General features: G+C 46.5%; 1 protein-coding gene across 1 annotated transcript; it reads right to left on the bottom strand.

The window, feature by feature from the left end:
* Positions 1 to 2622: 2622 nt before the first annotated feature.
* Positions 2623 to 19323, bottom strand: LOC138575158 (uncharacterized). Its single transcript, XM_069649465.1, has 5 exons — positions 19175 to 19323; positions 12886 to 13044; positions 6124 to 6292; positions 4897 to 4973; positions 2623 to 2911 (listed from the first exon to the last, which is right to left on the bottom strand). Exons 1-5 carry the CDS (start codon positions 19257 to 19259, stop codon positions 2769 to 2771), a joined length of 633 nt encoding a protein of 210 aa, XP_069505566.1. The 5' UTR covers positions 19260 to 19323; the 3' UTR covers positions 2623 to 2768.
* Positions 19324 to 20487: the final 1164 nt, after the last annotated feature.

The following is a 20487-nucleotide window of genomic DNA, read 5'->3' on the forward strand; positions in this document are numbered from 1 at the left end:
TTGTGTATAGACAAAGGATATTCCTATATATTTTACAGATACCTGAATTACATTTTGGGAAATCACACAAGATCTGTACAAAAGAGAAGACAGGCGAGAAATCCTCCCAATATGCAACCATACACTAGATTAAAACATCCCCCTTTTCTCTTCTCCTTTAGGAGAAAAGGCCAGAATGCCATGGTCTACAGAAAATTGGGGCAAAGGATCTACAACCTATAAATGTGGCCACACAGGACAAGAAGAGTCATTCTTGTTGTTTCTCTGCTCTTCTGTTAATAATCGAGACCAGGAACGCTAAAAATCAGTATATGTCCTGAAGAAAGCAGGAAGTAATGAGATCCCGCTGAAACCGGTAGACAACAGATCCAGGAGTGATGACCCAGTGTTCGATACAAAACAGAAGTGGAAGACATGGCACAGACATAGTAGCATCTTTTTAAGATGGCAGTTTCAACAAGATTGGTATCTGTTTTTTGGCTTTAGAAATTCCTTGATTAGTAAAATCCAGGCTTTGATTACTGTATGCCACACAGATCCAAGGCGATGACAAAATAGATGAAGACCTTGATGTGCGCAACATTTTAGCAGACAGGAAAGTAGTGAGCAACTCCTTTTATGTACCCTTGACAAGTGTAATATTAGTAACCACTGAGGGCGAGCCCCTTACCTGTAGAGAGGGCCAATTAACGAACATGGGGACAATTATACATAGAGCCTCGGACCACAGGATTAAGTAATTCGTATTCCTCCGTCAAGTCTGCCACTGGGATAAGGAAGGGGCGCAAAGAGCAGTAAGATTCTGCTGCAGTAGAAAATTGTCATAATCGGGGTCAATGTTGGGACAAGTATTTCAATAGCCAATGCATGTTCAATAATTAGATGACAAAGTTAGGGCAGGCAGGATAAAATGTATGTTTAAGCAGAAGGAGGTGGTTCAATATATCAAATTATGCTGACCCTTACTTGAGCACAGCATCAATGGCGTTAACCACAACAGGTTATAGAAGACATTTAGAATGTAGTGTATCCAGTGGGAAGTTCAAAGCAAGACATCTCAGCTGGTACAAGGTCCACATCCCTTTGTATAGGTCACCTATCATCCATTAAATGATGGCATGAATCACAAGAGGTGGAAAAAATTTAGAAATTAACATTAGAAATGGGGAGTACAATTCCCCTGTATATAGAATAGGAGGAGTTGGTATTCCATATATTACTCTGGCGTATATAAACAACCATATGTGGGTTGTATCAAAATTGCAACTCCTGGAATGGTGGCAATGACTTGTATCTAGTTCCAAAATTAGATATCTGTGCAGAATTCAAAGAGCAAATGTCCTGCAAAACCATTTGTACCTGATGGAACAAGTGCAATGTGGCTGGATCAGGGCATTGCTGAAGGGTGTGCAGTGTCCAAGTAACGCAAAACCGGAAGGGCTAGCATACACCAAATTAAGGTGGCTAGGCACACATTTCGCAGTCACCTATCAGAGTTCAAACATCGACACTCCCAAAGATACTGTGGCAACAGTCAGGGGCGGAAACATGGTTTATGGGTACTTGTGGGAAGGTAAATTAGAAGTAGAAAAGATGCCTGACATGGATTATTTATTCAAACACAACAAGGTGGGAGCATGGTGAGAGGTGGCGGAGAAAGTAGGTTCCATATGATCAGGTTCTGGGATGAGTTCTGAGGAAAACTAAGACTGCAAGCTGGGCAGCTGGGCTTTTTGGCAGTTTGCGATTCTTGGCTTGGTCGACATGAGAAGCAGGTCCCGACAGGTGCTGCGAATTCTGCAGGGAAACCCGTGAGCTTGGCTTTGTAACAGTCCTTTAAGCTGCAGTGCTCAAAGGTCCAAGCGGTTGGGGCTGCCGTGAGCCGACGCTGGGATCAGAGCCAGGCTGCAGTCAGGCTAGCTGAGCTTGGTCAAATACTGTCACAGGGACTGAAAAGTAATATTTCAAATGATTGTGGCAATAATTCAGCCATGCAAGAAATTCCATTATACATCAGACTAACCCGACAGGTGACTAAAAGGGGTAGAAAGTCAAAGTATGACTGGCTCCTAAAGTGTCTCCATAACGGAGTTTCGAAACGGTCCGAAATTTTTAACATGCACGGTTAAATCTACCGATTTACAAAGGAGGTGGCGGGTGTAAATTGAGGTCATATTCCCTGCATAGCAGATTTCGTTTGCAAGTTTCTTGCATATGCTCAAAGGACATGTAACAATGAGATTTTCTGCCTAATATAGCGCCCGAGGGCATAATTGTGAAAGTCTGGGTGGTGGTGTCATTGTGTTGACTGGTCGTGCATCCAGTACAGTAGGTGTGTGATAATCTATGCCTAGTGCAGTATAAAGCCTTGTAATGTACTAGCCAAGGATCCAAGAATAAAAGCAGAGTAGTTAATAGGGGTAAATAACATGCTTACATTTTGACATGTCTTACTCCCAACAGACATGCATCACCCAAATGCTAGATTGTCCTCAAAACCGGCCAAGAGCAAGGCTCGAGGCATACAATTCTGATCTAAAACTGTGGGGTAAATTACCAATTCCCCCTCCCCCCCCACATCCCCCTGTTGCGCAGTGCCATTGCTAGAACACACATGCAGAATTAATTACAAAAACAGCTTTATTCAATCCATCCTAAAATATAAGTGGAACAAGTTACTACGCCAAGGCAAGGAGCACAACATGGAGTGAAGCATGAAACAAAATGGCCACCATAACCTAGACATCAGTGGTGAGCCTCAGATGGGATCAGCGCTGGCTGGAGCCAAATGCAAACCCCAGGCCAACCAGTAGAAGCAGCATGGAAATGCTGAGTATGACAGTGATGACGACCATTCCACCAGAGCGGCCTTCCAACCACGCGCCCATGTCCCGAGCGCTCAGGGGCAGTGCTGCAAGAGAAAACAAAAAAAAAGGCAATTGGTGCATAGATCCACATACAGCCCCCACCATTCACATTTCCCCCTACAAACTCTTGCACGACAACTGCACAATCTGGACATGCAAGCAGCAGCCATTGCCTTTCTGCAAACAAGGCATGTGGCTAATACTTCCGAACACAAAAGAAAATCTGAACGGAATGAGGGGCTGCACAATAGCGTGAAGAGTGGAACCCTGTCTGCAGCAAGGGCTCAGTGTGCTTTAAAGTAGAGAGCCTCTTGCTTGATATTATGTGAAGACTCCCTCCCCCCCCCCCCCCACTACTGTCTCCAACTCCCTTGGCAGCACGTCACCACCTCTCCTTCTCAGCCGCCTTTAGAGCAAGCCAGTACTACCCAGACATTAACCCAAACTACTGGGCCATGCATATGAAGGCTATTCAATGTTATGGGGCAGGGTTTAGATGGGCAAGACCTGCAGAAGGGCATTCACAAATTTTAGCATGATGGATGTCACCAATGCAGTTCCCCTGAAAAACTCGACCACAGGAGGCAACCAGCGGTGCTGCCATGGCAGAGGTCACTGCCGCCTTTCTGGATTCACAGGTCCAGGATCTCCTCCAAGGAATTGTCCTGTCCACCTTTGCACTGGAGGCTTCCAGGCAAGGCTGCAATTTAGTCCTTTCAAGGGCTTCATGGGAAACAGCCTAGAGTGAAACCCACAGCCCACCACAAGACAGCTCACATCACATTGGCTGCAATGGAGGAGCTTCAGCACTGAATGTATGGAGGCATGTACAGTCTAGTACCCAAACTAGAACATCCTCCCAAGTCCAGTATGGCCTTTAAGCAAGCACTTAGTCTGCTTAAATCTACACCCTGGGTCGAAAGCCATGCCACCAATATAGGGCACATTCACTGAACTGATGGGGCAGCTTTTCCACCATGTGAACATGCCCATCCCTTAGAAGCATCCAGGTGCCCAGATATTTCTTCCAGCCACCCAACAACCCAATGAATGCATACAAGAAGGCGGCGAAAGAAGCCAAGAACCTGAAAATGGACCTTTAGCCTGCAGTGCATCAACAAGCCACTGGATTAACCAAAGAAAAGTGGTGTGACGTTCACAATACTCCAACATGCAGGGTGGTAACTGGTAGTCACCGTTTGCTCAGCCTGGACCATTACAAAGAGTCACCTTACAAGCCTGCACAGCAGGAGGACAGACTAGTGGGCTCACCACACGTGGATAATGTACCAATCATGTCCACTGCCCCAGTTGGCCAGCCTTCACTGCATTACCTTTCACAAGGAGCCGCCTTGCAAGTATACCTTTCCCTGCAGCTCACTCGCCTTGAAGCATTGTACAGGCAGCCCTCACCCAAACACCTTGCACACCTCAGAACAAAGTAATCCCCACCCCCCCACCCCACTGTTCGTTGCACACTTCTAGCTGAGGACTTCCAAACCCTATGCACATGTCCACTCATGGGGCTGTTGTGTTGCCTCTTGAAGGCCTACGTCTCTGGAAAGGTTCCAGAGTGTAGGGGGACTAATTGCAATCTAGTGGCAAGAGAAAGCTTCGATTCGTGGAAGGAAAACGAGTGCTAGATAATCAGGCTTCCTGGAGTCTGCACACAAGACCACAACCAGAAGAGCAATAAAGAGCATGCACTACAGAGTTTGGCCCATTCTGAGAAGTTTAATATTGCCACACCCAGACAGTCCTGCTGCGATTTGGTCCTATATACACAGATGGTCTCCAGGCAAACAGTCTGGTGGTTAGTCATGCACCCTTTAGGGTGTGCCACCAGTCCTCTCAATGCAATACCCCAAAGAAGTGCCAATATTCGTCTGCAACAGCCCGCATCAGGACCATTCCAGTGCACCAGTGGCTTGGTCAAGCCCACCAGCAGAAAGTACAAAACCCAGAGGACCAGCCTGGACCCCGAGCCCACAATTAGGACCCGTGCCACCATCCCAGAACTAGCACTTACCTCTGGTTTGGATTGGTGCCGACCAGTTTGTTACTCCCACTATGGAATTGGCACCAGAGTGCAGGCTCAGTCGAATCCTGGTAATAAGACAAATGCCAAAGATCACACATTAAGATTTAAGCTATATATAAAAGCCTTGAGACACCAGCAAAGCTCCAAAGGACTGCCCAATCAGCATTCACAGTGCTCCAGACCAACCAGGACCACTAGTAGGCAAGCGAGGCCAGCTGCAGCCAATTACATCCTACACCACTGCTCTAGTAGCCCCTGCTACCATCTAGACTCCAAGCCCGGTTTGTGGCCGCCTGGGCTGCATCCTGGATTCTAGGGCCCTCCACCTAAGCAAGCGGCATACCAGGTCCTTCCTTCTGAAAGACTAGGGTTTTCATCACCCTTCCTGTAACCCCAGGATTGGTGGACGTGCCCAGTAATGGCCCACCAGCCCGAGCCATGGTAGGCCCGAGTGAAACGAGGGCTTGGGCCGCGTGCAGTTACTGGCCATGTCCACATATCCCACCTGAGTGAGAGTCATAGCACCCCAGGAATTAGCCATTACCGGAGCTCAGCATGGAGTGCTTACTGCCTACATTTTTGGTTGAAGCCACCATGAAAAGGAAAAAAGGGCCACCACCATGAAGTGATCTAGTCCCTTCTATATGCCGCTGGTGTGGGCAGTGATACATATTGCCAGGGAAAAGACAGTGTGCGAAATGACATTTCACCCTTTTCATTGTCAGCGATAGTCATGAATGGCTCATCTTCGCACATCCAATATAGTAGTCAGCGACTGAAGAGGCAGTGGAGCATGGAGGGACCAGAACACCAGCACTTTCGATTGGGCTCCCTGGAGTAGAGTGTTCCACCCAGTTTGAAACAATCATTGGGTGGCATTACCATCTGGTTGTTGCCTCCCCTTCCAACACCACATCCAATTGAGGGACAGGAAAGGGGGTGGACTGCTGAAGTAATGTAAAAAAAAAAAAAAAAAAACTGTTCTATGTTAACACAATAAAAATACTCCATAGTAGTCTATGCCACCTACTTGGTATTACACTGAAGCAATTTGCTCCAAAAGACTTGCGTCTGGGTTGAAAGATCTTAAGGGGAAAAACGGGATAAGGCGCTATTCTGCCCCCAACTCAGACAGTAGGGCCAGGTCACAGAATGACGCTACCCAGTATGGACTTTAAGATTAGCCTCAACCATCACAACCCCAAGCACGCTTACCTATAATGCTTCCCTGCAGCAACGCTAATCACACTTGCAAAATCCAGAGAGTCGAGGTCGGGCCCCACTTGGTAGACAAAGTTGTTGGTGTCCGGCGGCTCAGGATACAAGGGATTGCAACGAGGAACACTATACCTTTTCTGTGCCTGGAACAGGGTATTGTTCGCATCTTTAAAAAAAAAAAAAAACAGGGAGTACCGTTGAAATGTTAAAAGTGTTCAGGTCTGGGTTACTCACTAGAAATTACACTCACATCAGCAAGTTTATCTAGATCGAAACCCCTAGCTATGGTTCCAATCATACTAAGCTGTGACTCAACAACAAGCTGTGACTCAACAACTGAAGTGCATGCCAACCTGTGCCCCCGCCTCAACCACATTTCCGGTAATTCAGCCTAGTTTCAAACCTGTCCACCCAGAGTCATCATTGAGGACGCACTCTTGGGATTGTCAAGCTTATACTCTTCAAGCTCATAGTAAAGCAGATCGTCAAAAGGCCACATGCAGAGGGGTGGGGGGAATGCGCATCACCTTACGGGCAATAACATTCCCCCTCCCCCCGTTTAGGCCCCGCCCCCAATCCCCAGATGCAGGTCACTTCTAGGCAAATAGTCGCCCTGAATACTCTTGGTCCATTTAGCATCCTTCACTGTACACTCCATCGAAGCCTAGCTCAAGACACTTCAAGATGGGCAACCTTTGCACCCGCCCTGGCCACCATGGCCATGGGGGAATCCTGCCCGATTACCAATATAGATTGCAATATAGATTGAAAGAGCCATTGCCCAGTCCAGAAAGTGCATTTTTCAGGATTTCAACCCCCTTACAAATTTGGTACGCAACAGGTGAGACAATTCACGCTGGGGTACCCCACCCATCTAATGCACCACCAATGTCCTCCCCTCAAAGAAAGGAACCATCTGGCAACACATGATCATGTATGCCCATGTTACAGGCAATTCATGAAGTGTCAATGAGCAGGTGTTCCCTACCCGTCACCTAGTGCACTTCCATGTACAGGGTATCTAGTCCTTCATGTAACACGAGTGCACTCGCCAAAAAGTCTCCAACAACAATGCAGACATATATGGCCCAGGACCCCACCCAGCGCGAGCACCAGACACTGACATTTTTCAAGAGGTGCTACATAGTGTGGGCCATTCTTCACCCACCCAGCCCCAATACCACAGCCCTATCACACCCTTTTGAGGAACAATGCTCATGATTGCACACACCCATGAACCAGCTGTGACCCTCCATTCCGAGGACCTTTTGGGTAAATACTGCATACCTTACAACCAAGTCCAAACCGCTCATACCACCCGGCCTGCCAGTTGAAACCGCCATTTTAAAATGAAAGTCATTTGAGTAAAAGCATAAACGCCCCTGCAAGATCCCATCCCCAGGGAATGACATGCACCCGCTTCCCACTGCTGAACCTCATTGGTTTATGAGCATCCGGGATTGGATGGGGAAAACGCTAGCTGATAAATCCTGTCCCCCTTCCGCCCCTCTCCCCCCCCCCCAGAGCAGGATCGACCTGTGGAAACATAAGTATGCACATACCCAAACCTCGAAGTGACTAGCATTCAGTTACCCGAAGTAGTCCAAGGGACTACTAAGCACTGCACAAAATACCGTTTTAGTCATAAGTGATGGAGGATACTTCGAGCCTCCCTTTATGCTACAACCACTTTCTCACAGACCAAGACATGGGGGGGGGATTGTGGTCTCCTAAACCCATCCCTGCTGCAAACTTAACTACATGCACACTGGCATACAGTACAAGCTGCCAACAGCTGTCACCAAGGACTGTTGCCCCAAATGGTTCACGATTACCATCTTTCCAGCTTGGCAATTCCTGATCCATAAACGTTACAATATGCCATGGACACCTCGGCAAGTTCAATGAAAGCGAAGGCCAACTTGCCCCTTGCCCAAGATTGCCATCCATAATCTCATGTACCTGTACTTCTGAAAAGCAATGCCAAATACCACATCGCTGACAAGATACTCTCCACTGGTTACCAGCCAGTGTCAGGAAAGACTAACGCACATACAGCTCTGTACGGCACATCTCCTTACTACAAGCATTGGAAATGGTTCTCTACCAAGACCCATCAATCGGTATACCATGACCTTCAATGAAAGGATTAGGAAGGTTGTGCGAAATCACTGCAGTCAAACTGGAGGAAAGATTGGTTACTGGACTAGCGCTTAGGTGAGCAGTAGCACCTCCCTTAATATTTAGAAGCCAGATGCACACCTGGCTTGACTCACCCCCCCCCCCCTTCATGGTGAATCCTTTTCCACCATTCATCTAGGCTAGAGTCGCAACCTCAGCCCTCATTGCCCAAACACCCATCTTCAGTGCAACTTGTGCGCAAACAAAATAAACCCTTACAATTGCCAGCTTACTGGTTCTGCTAAACCACTCACTAAATAGGCCCAACCAAGTCGCCAGGTGGCCACAGCATCAAAGAAAGGTTCACAACCCTGTCTTAGAGCATGTACGCCCAGGTCAGCATTATCCACCAATGTAGAGTTCCAGCATGGTGCTGGCCTCGAAGTGACCCTGTCCTTGTGTGTTGAGAAATATCAACCAAGGTCACAATACATTCAATTTTCCAAGGGGGGTCACTGAGCTAGCCAAGTGTCAATTGGATTATCACTTGCATTGAGAAATGGAATTCATGTGCTTTCCTTATTGTAGATATCAGAAGTCCTATGTTATGCATAAGATTTTCTCCCCAGGGCCTCCAGCTATGGCAGCCTTCTCAACGGTTATTATCATCCCTACAGTCAGCAGGGGTCACTTCGAAAGGCATGCCAGACTTTGCTTTGTTGTGAAGTTTATGCAAACACCAGCTCCGTTTCAGGGATCCATACGTTGCGGTCGAGTAGATACTAGGCTGCACCCCTTTAAAGAATAGAGTAGAGCAGTAGCTGTACAGAATAAATAAGTTGAAGTCCTATTGGGTTTGCGGCAACGTGGATCACTTATTCAGGAGGTGTGTATGTACTAAGTGCTTGCAATCTCCATTGGCTTAAATCCCGGCAGGCGATCCATTTCCCGCAATGTATTCCTAGCCGTGCAAGGTATTCTTTAAAACCATTCCTTTAGTAAGGGGGTCTGTAGCTAGTAGATAAGTGGCTAGTATCTCAGACTAGAGAAGTCCACTCCTGCATCGGAGGGTGACCTGGCTATTTTTCCAGGGACAGGAACGTTCAAGACTAACAGCATCAGCCATGTAGGGAGGATTTCCCCGGCCTCGCTACAGCTGCAGTCTGAGGAGGCAGATCCCCTCGCAGATGCTCCACACATGAAGAAAGCAGACCGCTTAGTTGTTGATACAGAAACTGGACAAGTTAGTTGGGCTTTGGTTTCAACTCTACCGTGATGGCCTTCGATGAGTGAATTACTTGGTCTGATCACCTACCACCATCTGGGTGCCTCCGAGCAAGAGGCCTTGCGGAGAGTTCAGTCATAACGCAGAGACGTGAATAATGTGGTTTGAGGAGCTTGCTCAGTTTTGGATTCTGTAGCTTTTAAGGCAACCTGGTCCGTTAGGTTCTTGTGAGCTCTGGGAGTTGCAATTTCAAGCAGGTGTACATATTCTAGTGAGTTTGCCCTCCAATTCAGTGACATACCCTGGGAGAGAGTCCAAGCCTTGTAGATGGAGCAGCCATTTTGCCATCTGTGGAGATGTGCTGACTTATTAGTGGCTTATGAACCACCCCAGACAGCAGCAATGGCACCGCGTGAATCAGAACGCAAACTCCTCTGTGAGGTCACTGCTTATATGCTACTGCTGGAGGAATTCACATAGTAGAGTAAAGCTGACACAAGGAGTCCCTCCATGTCACATCATGGAGATGTAATCTCGGTACACCAGAACTTTCTGGTGCTTTCCATCCACTCCGTGGTCAAATTTGGTTACAACCCCACAAATGGGTCAATCTGGGGCTGGCAATTTCTGGATAAAATAAGCAATAATTTTCCATACCAAGGAAACAATGGTCATGTTGGCAGATCGGCATTCACTTTCTAGAGAGCCAGCCGAGCATGGCCTAGTGAGTTGTATGGAGATGTTGACCACCACAAGAAGTCCTCTGAAATGGTCCTCCCTGGACAGGATGTACTAGTAGCATTTTGTTGAGGGCAATGCAGTTTATGCTGACTGTTGCTTTCTTGAATATTTCTGCAACAGTGATGCTAAAATGCATTCTAAAGCTCGCCAGTGACATACATGGAAAGGGACTACTATGGAGATTCTGTAAAATCAACCACTCCCGCCAACAGTATGCCTCTCCACACCAGGATTCAAAAAGTGCAGAGCAGGTGGTGGTGGTCACTGTCACTACCCCACACATGAGACAATCAGCCCTATGCTACTTAACCTAGTTCTTCAATAAATGTGAAGAGTTTACTGCTAACTGGTACCACCAAGTTACAATTGAACTGTAATTTAGGCACTTTTCTTGGTTGATCATGTACAAAGGCTGGGAGACCTGCGAGTTGGGCGTAAAATAAACCTAGACCAGCTCCAAAAATGAGCTGCTGCTAGGGTCGGTACCGATTCTTTGAAGACTGCACTTGTGGGGGACATGCATGGCGACACAGGCACTTCTCCATGTTGCTTGTATTTTTGTGAGCAACAGGAGGAGACTCAATTGTGTAGGCCTGGGGGGGTGGGTGATGCTTACCTTAGTTACTCAGTGTTGAATGGAGCACTGGGAGACCATCGGAGCAGGACTTCAATTTAGACAGCCTTTTCCAGAGACCATGGATTAAGTCTGCCGCCATGCAGCAGAGAAGCAAGTCAGTGCCAACTAGTTTGCTATAGATTCTATGTGACAGACCTGCGCCAAAGTGGTTGAATCACACACACACAGCCCACCTACTGAACTCCTCTACCATACCCACTGAGTGGCCCATCAAACCACGAGTCATCCCTAGCCTTGCTGTTCCCACGCCCATCTGTACACTTACTGGTGATCTACCCCCTCACCCCCACAGATCTCCCTACCCCAGCATAAGCACATGCACCATTAACATGGGCACCCATTTACCATAAACCCACCAAGCTACTGATTTTTACCTTTTCAGACGAACTCCCTCTGCATGCAGGGCTCCAGCGTTCCATGCAGAAGAACCAGCTTTGGTTCCAATTATGCCCATAGCAGTCGAAGGCCTCCATCTCACACCATTCAGATGAGAACGTAATTACTATCTTATGGCCCGGCACCATCATATGGGCGAGAGACGCCTTACCACCCAACAAAAAGGGGTGGTTGGGAGTTATGCAGTCTGCCATAAAGGTTTTGCGACACAAGCAAGGATTACTAATAGTTGTAGAATGCACAAATTGCATGCACCACAGTAGAATGGACAGGAGGTTCCTGTGTTCCAAGAAAGACTCACTACACCGATCAGGCAGTGACGTATGATGCAGAGCATCGTTCGTATGGAAGACTTAAGACTTAAACTCAGCTATACGTCACCAAGGCAGCCATTTTCCCCCCAAAACAGAAGCCACAGTTTATCTCAGAATTACAATGCCTCAGACCCAAGATGCTGAATTTACAAACACATGGATTGTAGAAACGAATGCAGAGACCGAGCAGTCATCGCGCAACCAGAGCCACGGCCATAAACATGGAAGGGAGTAATGGAATGCAGGCACAAATAACAGAAGTGGGGACTACCAAGTAACAACCATTGATTTCCAGTTACATGATACAAGTAAGCCAAAGTAACAGCAGTGTCCAATATGGCCACAAACAACAAAACATTACCTAAAAAAATATATATATATTCTAGTAGAAGGAAATCCACTCTAAACACCACATGAGCCAGATATGGAAAACACTGGCTACTCATGAGCCAAACAAATATGGTGAAATGCTGCACAGAGACTAAGTATTCTTTAATTGAAAGTATGGCAGCCCATGCAAGTCTTCCCCCGCACCCCTTACATCTCGCTCATATCTGCACGCCATGTAAAGTTGGGTGCCAACCAATGAGAAGTCCCTTTGCTGCACCATCTAGGATGGCTAGCGCCAACCACATTAACTGTCCGCAGTAGAAGTAGTATCAGTAGTGGGTTGGGTCCAGGAGGAGCCATGTGATTAGGTACCTACCCATAGTGTATACCCCTCTACATAGTTTTAGCCATTAACCCACCAGACTTTTAAACCAAGTGTATGTGACATTGCTAATGTAATTAAAATACAAAATTATGGTTGGAAATGTGAGCTATGAGAATTAAATTCTCGTATGCTGTCCCAGCTTACATTTGTTGAATTAAGCTGGGTTTTGACGTGCACCAGAGTCCATCATGGAGTAGGTTTCAGACTAATTGTGCGATACTCGGCACACCTTATAACCAACCAGAACCAACTGCAAAATTATATACACACGCTCCCCAAAAAAAGTAGATTTGCAAGGTCCCCTCACCTCAATGGCAGAATGCTGGAGCCCAAAAAATCCCCAACCTGTGGGAGCTGGCTTATGGAAGCCCACTGGGATGGCAGTGCCTACAACACACATTAAAGGGTGAGTGCATGCCAAGTACCCAGGGGCCCAGTATGGAGCACAGAGCAGCTTCATTGACCACCCACCAGCAGGGATCACTTACCCACTATAAACTAGCATTTCTCCAATTGGCCTCTTGCTGAGGACCAAGACCTGTGGAAGTCGTGAATCTTTACTATTTAGTATAACAAGCTGCATCACCCCCATTCTATCCCTGGGCCTTACCTGAAGGGTCCACCTCTATAGCAATGACAGATGTGCTCCGGTTGGCAAGTGTCGGGTTGGGGGTGTTCATGAGCCAGGCCTCATAGAAGCAAGAAGCAGGGGCCAGCCATATGATGGATGCCATTTGCAGCTGCGGCGAGTACAGCGAGATATTGTAGTCTATGGAGGAAGCAGAAGTGTGAGTCACAAAGTGGAGGGTTGAGGTGAACCCCATCATGCAGCTCAACACATAAATCAAGAGCCCAACTAGTTGATTGCATGCATTTCAGGTCAAAACAGCTCCCAAGGTGGAGTACCACTCGTGACCAGATCATTTGACTGTTTTGAAAGTGGCCCAGAAGCACTTCCACCTAGGGTGGCCGACTTTTCAAAATAATACTATGTGGTGGGCCATCAGAAGCAGTTTGTGACTAGGATGTAGCTTCTGCCCTGCACCAATAGTGCAAAGGTGAGAGATGTGACAGACAGCTGTTCCACCCTTTTCCTACAGGGTTTGGGAACAATGAAATTAAGATGGCAAAATCCTTCAAACAGTAGAAAAGCATGCACTAGATACAATTTTGCACATGCAGAATATGAAATCTGCATTGGAACGATATGCAAATATAGCTTGCTAACAAGAGTTTAGTAAAGCAGCCATGGAAGCCACAGCACGTCTCTGAATGAGCAGAGGCCTCAAATCGGGAAACTCAAAAGGCTGAATAAATATAATATCCGTGCCATGGTTTCGTGAAATAAGATTAGTAAACAGATGGCACAAGAAAGCAGTTCAAGATGTAAACAGCATACTTCCAGATCAGCACAAACTACCTTTGTTAATCAGGTGCAACAGACCAGTAATCCAGCCTGAAGAGTAAAAAGTATCCCCAGTGGCATGGCAAGAACACCCAACAATTAATATTGGCAGAAATCTCAGAAGGTAAATCTATTCCATACACAGCCCCATCACACGTCACCTATAATTGAGAACAGTGGCCATTTATTAGAAGCAAACAGATAGGATACCAGTGCTCACTCCTAAATGCACATAGACATGAGTCGCCACAAAAGCCCAAGTACAAAGGAATTGCCTAGTCTCATGGCCCGAGTGCGACGGTTTGATAAGCCACTCAAAACGGGGAGTTCCTTCCGTCCCCCCTCAAGTGGTTATGCAACCAAGAACAGATTTTTTTAGCCCCTTCTCAAGCACGTCATTCCCCTTGGATCCCTCTTCCCTGAGCCAAGAACCAGGCTTGTGTACGGGAAATCGGTATTTAAATAAAATGTATCCATGGCACAACAAACCTCAGCATAAATCACAAAAAAAGAAACAATTATTAAATTTCACAAAAATAATGTCAATGATCAATAAGCACTTCTGTACCATTGTGTGGTTTTTATTTTCCTGCAGGCTCAAAAGGCTAGCAGTAGGAAGATTTCACACACTAAACACAGGGTGAGGCATTGGTGTTTCAGACCCCCTTGCATTGGTCTAATTGGAATGATGGGGATTTCTTTCAGACCCCCCTTACTGAAAGGCCTGTGTTGGGGAAGCTGAATAAAAAAAAACGACAAGGATTACCCTATAAATTTATAGGCTATAGTATCAGCACGCACTGGGAAGTGAGCTTTGTTAATTTCGAACAAAATTCACCCCATAGTGTTCTGCCAAATGGTGAATTAAATATTTGTGTTTGAATCGGCCAAGTGTCTACACAGTTCAAACCCCCCCCTTCCTGCAGCACACTATATGGGAAAAGATTAAAGGCAAGCAGACACCCCCACCTTTTGGGGTCTCAGTTCTACTTACATAGCAAGCCTTTGTTTAAGGTTCAGGAAAGCCAGCTGCATATTAGGACACGAAGGATAGGGCAGGGGTCTTGTCACAAGATGGCCTTCCGCTCTCCACCATAGAACCCAGTCAGATTTAAGGCCTTCGTAGAAATACACAGCTCCACCCAGATGCATGCTACAATCTCCTAACAGCAGGTTTCAGCACCCCTCTCCATCTCCCGTCTGTCTTTTTATGTGTGTCCCCTATCCTAGTGCAGTCCCCTTATATAGCAGCAATGACACCCCCAATTTTACAATTTTAGGGAGGTACCCTGCAATAATTCCTGCCATTAGGATTGGACAGTTACCCTTCTCTCTCCTCCCAACCCAGCCTCTTGAGTCAGGATTGGTTTAGGGGTCTGGAGCAACATGGCAATTGCCATTTGTAAATCACCCCTTTGTTCTCTCCCTTCAACTTTTTGTCAAAAACTAGTTCATCACAACACTAGCAACTGCCATACTAAACAATTGTTTATGTTAATCATGGGGAATTAGATAAGCCAACCACCAAATCCAAATCATGTAGCACCTGTCTGCTGTTTCCATAAAATCTCAACAGTTATATGTAATTTATTAAGCATATCCCTAATTTTCCATCTGTTCACATTTTGAACATGTTGAGATCAGTTGGTCATTACAGTTCCAAGAGTCACAGGAAGATGACTTATATCCCCCAATCACCTGGAAATTACAAAAAGGTATAGAGATGAAATCCATCTGCCTTATGACGGCTGAGAAAAAGACCTAAATGAGAATAGTCCTTTTGAATATTGTGGATCTTCATGTGGGACAAGTGCCCCTTTTCTGCCTTCCGGTCATTGGTTTTCACTGGGTCAACCTGTGCCTTCATCAGTCTGTGTTGGAAGCTTGCTTTTTGAAGTGGGTGCCCCCATTTCCACAAATGGGCAAGCGCCATACAAGCATAACTTTCTTGCAGTCCATGCTTTCCGAGCCAGCCAGTCTCAAGAACACTGAATGTTGACACCTTGTAGCAGGACATTTTATTGCAGTTGGTCATTAGATGGAAGATGTGACATCCAGCTTGGAAGTGCGAGATGTCTTTGTGAAGATTGCCCACAGCCAGCAAAAGGATCTGCCTTGGGCAGATTCATGAAGACAAAGAGGCTCCTCAAATGTCATGAGTTGTGGGTGAAGTATAACATACATTTTTAGTCAACCCATACATGTTTTCCTATGCGCAGTGATATTTGTTTCACTTATTAAGACTGTTTTATTTGCACAAATGTGCAGGACGTTTGTTAATTTTTAAAAACCTCTTTTCCATGTGACATGGATCTTTGATTCCTCATTTTGTAAATTAAAATGCTAATGCAGTGGTAATGACACTTGAAAACAAATGGCAGGCCATTTTTTTGTGAACAAAAACATCTGAAAGGGACGTTCGGGGCCTTCAAATACATGAGAAGGGGGATGGTAACTAATGCCTCTCCCCTACTCCATGTCTGGCTCATATGCTGACAACTGTCCAAGGTTGTTAAGCAACGTGCCCACCTATCCAAATCCTCAGACATACCGCCCATCAAGTAGTATGCCAACCACCCCCTTTGTCACGATTATGTAGTTATCAAGATAGGAGGGGCCATCAGCTGTGTAAATCAATGAAAATATTTAGCCTGCATGGAATCTAAATTTAGTCCAACCTAGCCCATAAATTTTGTGAACCGAGATTATTATATTAGGAAGTCATAGTACACTGAAAGACGATTTTAATGCGTATATGCTGTCCCAGTTTGTTTCAATGCCAATAAATTGATTCTGGTTTAGATAGTTTTCTACCCTCCTGTACACTTGGGAATGTTAACTTTAGTCACAATAGGCCTTTAAGCACAAAAAAATTAAAGTGTAGGCGTGACCAGTTAAATTCCTCTTTAAGGCCCATTGTGAACTAAACCGGAAAATGAGCCAGTAGGAATGGCTTCCTTCACTTTGTGCAGAGTTGTTGCATATAAACATTGAGAATTCACACATTGCATACCAGTCATTTTCTTGGCTTAGAAGTCTAATGTCACTACCAACAAGACCCTAGGGTATCAGACCAACCTCCCTAGTAGTTTTCCATGGTGTCAGATTCAGATTAGTGTGTCCGCAGGTCTCGTTGCATAGAGATTTTGCAGAGCCTGCAAATGTCACCACCACAATACGTTCTCGGTATGGAGAGCACCAACAGTGCTTCAATCCCCTGGTTGTCCAACTCAAAATTGTATTTGCACAAATACTGTATGTTTTAGTTTGTAAAACTCGGCGAAAAAGATTACAAGTATGACATTGTTGCAGAGCTGTTTCTTGCTTTTTAACTTAAATATTGCCCATGGGGATGCTCCACTGAACAGCTCTTCTGTGACATGTTCTTTCTATCTCATGCCCTACAAGGCTATTCAGTTTGATTCATCTATGCATATATTGAAGTGTAAAATGCACTAGGTGCATTCTCATGTGTACAGAAAAATATAAACCAATATTTTTCTATGAACACTGATTGGCTGGCCATGGGTTCTAATACCTTCATAGGACTTCAGTGGGCGGTGTCCGAGTTATGCGCCCGTATAACTCATGAAAGACTGAAGCTCATAGTACCGAGCCTTTTACTCAAGTCTTCAGGTCCCATAAATCCGGATACAGACCTGAGGCTAACTTTATAAAGCTATAGTAAACCACGAGAGAAGATGTTTTGATAGCAAAAGGGTGCAAACCAAATGACTCCCATCAGTCAAAGTGGGATGAAAGGATTTGCCCAGGATCACACACATTGCTCACGGGGGTGAAACAGGAATGGAGCCCATTCAAGCTTTTCATTGCACATTTAGGTTTCAGCTGCTCATCAGTTGTCCACTGGTGGAGATGGCAATAAAATCCTGTCACCGGCAACCCACCATGCCTTTATCCCGCCATTATAAACCTGCAACTCACGTGCCTCAGACTGGTTTCCCCGGCAGTAGGCAAGGGGGCCCCGTAAATGTTTTAAAATGCATCACTACAAACCTTCGGCCAAGTAGAGGCCAGTTGCAGACCTGTAGACAAGCTTCCGAGCGAGAGCGGTGCTCATCTACTTTTAAATTAAGTTTTACAGCTTCTATACTTTTTTTTTTTTTTAAACTTCCGGAACAAGTTCAAACTTGTTAGTGCACTGCACATTCCCTTAAACAGCAGGTAAATGTGTTTATATTGTGTCTGGGAGGGGGCAGTGCAATGGGGGTTGTGAGGAGCAGGGCACACTAGCAGGGACCATAGTCCACTACTTTTCTTACACTTCGACCACTGGCCCGCATGCCCCAGCTTGGTGTACACAGAGCAAAGGCGGCAAAACCCGCGGGCCCACAGCTGTAGCCCCTCCTCCCTCCGCGCACCCCAAGTGTTGTGTTGTAAATAAGCTTGTTTAACGCCATGTTAAGGCTCGAGGTCGCCTTTACTCCCGAAATCGCAATAACTGCAGGCTCCGCCTGTAGAGAGCAACTGCGGTTTTTTAAGGACTCGCGCGTGTCTGTCTAATAAGCTCCAACAACGCGTTTGGTCCGAGATGCAGGTCTCCGATCCCACCCCCGGGATTCGCGCCATTGAAGGCAGAAGTGAGGTGAGGTGGCGCAGCAGGTTGAGCGACTGCAGTAGAGATCTGCGGACGACGCTCCCTTTGAATCCTTGTGCAGCCATCAGGGCCCCTTGCTTCCCAACCGAGTTACATTTGTTTTAGAAAACAAGATTCAAGGCAAAAAAGTAAACACTTGAAATCTCAACTGTTTTTAATTAACAGGGCTCTGAGGTGTACCGTGGACATGCATGAGAAGAGAATCCAGTTTTGAGTTTGCTTTGAATTCTGGGGTTTGTAGTGTCTTCACCAATTAAGAAAGCTTCAAGTACCAGAAAACAAATGGAAAGACAAGGACAGTTCTCATACCTTTGCCACGGGAAGCTTCACTGCTCTGCTTAATTGAGTTATACCGACTGCACATGTAGCAGTATGAACGATATAGGTTGTGCATACAGACGTGCATGGTTAAGCGTGGGTCTTTGCGGAAAGCCCCCTCCCCCAAGCCCCCCGGGACCTTAGAAATGGAAGCCCCTGTCCCTTCCAGTAGTCCATGAAACTGGATCCGACTTCCAAATTACCACAACTCCCCAAGGCCCATTTTTGGTCCTATCGTGGTTTCATTTTGCAACCTCAGTCTTAAATTGATTTAATTACAGTAGAACGATGTTGCATAAACACACACGGGCCTGTAGAGATCCGAGGAGCACAGGGCACGGCCTCAGAGTTAAGTGACAGTACCAGGGACCCCAAAGCCCAGAGTTCACAGTGCCAAGGACTCAAATAGCCCAGCCTCATTAAAGCCTGAAGACCCATCAATGCAACAGATGATGGGGTGGGGGGGGATATTGCCCAATAGGCTTTGGAAACGAGGCCAAAAGAATTGGGGGAGAAGGGGAGAACAAGAGGTCTTGGCCCGCGAGGATCGCTTCTTACCCACGACTACGGGCTGGGTCCGGAGGCCGATGCAGAGCAGGAGCAGAGCCAAGAACCCGGGAAGGAGAAAGGCCAACACCGCCATCCTTCAGACAACAGCAGCAACACCTGTTCCGTTAGAAAAGGGCGGGACTGACTTGTAATCCTGAAAAAAGGCTTGTCGCGGGACGCTTTTATGCTACTGAGAGAACTCACCTGCGGGGGGAGGGGAGCTGTTAGCTAGCTCCTACTCGCCCAATAAAACGCCACCTTTAGTGAAAGCGCTTGTCAATCGGAACAAAGAAATTGGTATACCTAGAGTTCACACTGGGCGGCAACACCGGCTGGTTCCTCACCTCCACAATTAACTTTCCTCCATTTTAGACACGGATATCGAGTGGCCCAAGTCGCCAGCGGGTACTAGTCCAGTCCTTGTATTTTAGCAAACAGCTTTACAGAGACTGCGCTTTTTTCGGGGCTGTTTTTATTTTCGGCCAAGTGTAAAACGCAGTCGTCGCTTCCGGGTTTCAATAGTTTAATCCAGCCCAGGCTTTATCCGGTGCGGTCCTTGCAGCTAAGAAGACATTTTTTGCGGCCCTCCGCTGCAAATATGGGCCTACAAGAAGCGGCGCATATGTCAGCAGGTCTGGGTACAAAAAAAAGACCTTAACTGGCTGACTCCTATAGACTTTAGAATCCGAGGGGTGTCACCAAGTAAAGTGTTGCATTCACTCCAAGGGTCCTCTTTACTGAGGGGGCGAGGTGTTCCTCTCAAATGACCTCATTATAGAGGGTTGCTGCCATACCTCCGTAAATTTGAAAATACACCGAGATTTCGTCTGTTTGCGGCAGGGCGTGCGCTCCTAACACTGCCCTTTAGTATACACCTGTTATGTAGTTTAATATTACAATCCCCTGAGAATAAGGCATAGAAGGATACGCTGATTTGCCTAGTGTCACACACTTGAGACCAGTTCGCAACTCAATGGTCCTGATTATAAGCTTGCCGGTATTACCGACAGGATACAGTCCTACTGCACTTACTGTCTCTGCCGTCCAATATCCTGTTATTACTGGGATATTAGTGGTGGCGGAGTGCCGGTAAGTTCCCATTCCCAAAGAGTCCCATAGGGCTTCATGCAATGGGATTTGCTGAATCACTGGCACTGTTGCAATGGTGCCGGTGAGTCAGGCATTTTTATGCCGTAGGGGCCTAAACTCATGGCAGGGCAGGCCTGCTGAGAGATCCGTGGCCCAACCGGCAAACTTGAAGTGTACCGGTCTAGTAAAAATGGCAGAGGCAGAATTGCCAGCATTTTTACTGACCGGGCAAC

This window comes from Ambystoma mexicanum, chromosome 1p (assembly GCF_040938575.1).
Source record: "Ambystoma mexicanum isolate Mex_15411 chromosome 1p, UKY_AmexF1_1, whole genome shotgun sequence".
NCBI lineage: Eukaryota > Metazoa > Chordata > Amphibia > Caudata > Ambystomatidae > Ambystoma > Ambystoma mexicanum.

Bases quoted from the DNA above. Each gene is read 5' to 3' on its own strand.
- LOC138575158 (XM_069649465.1), bottom strand. From the start codon at position 19,259: ATGGCGGTGTTGGCCTTTCTCCTTCCCGGGTTCTTGGCTCTGCTCCTG. The intron at 13,045-19,174 runs GTAAGAAGCGAT...CTTCCTCCATAG, and splicing joins GACCCAGCCCGTAGTCGTGG to ACTACAATATCTCGCTGTAC. The intron at 6,293-12,885 runs GTAAGGCCCAGG...TTTTTTTTAAAG, and splicing joins TATAGAGGTGGACCCTTCAG to ATGCGAACAATACCCTGTTC.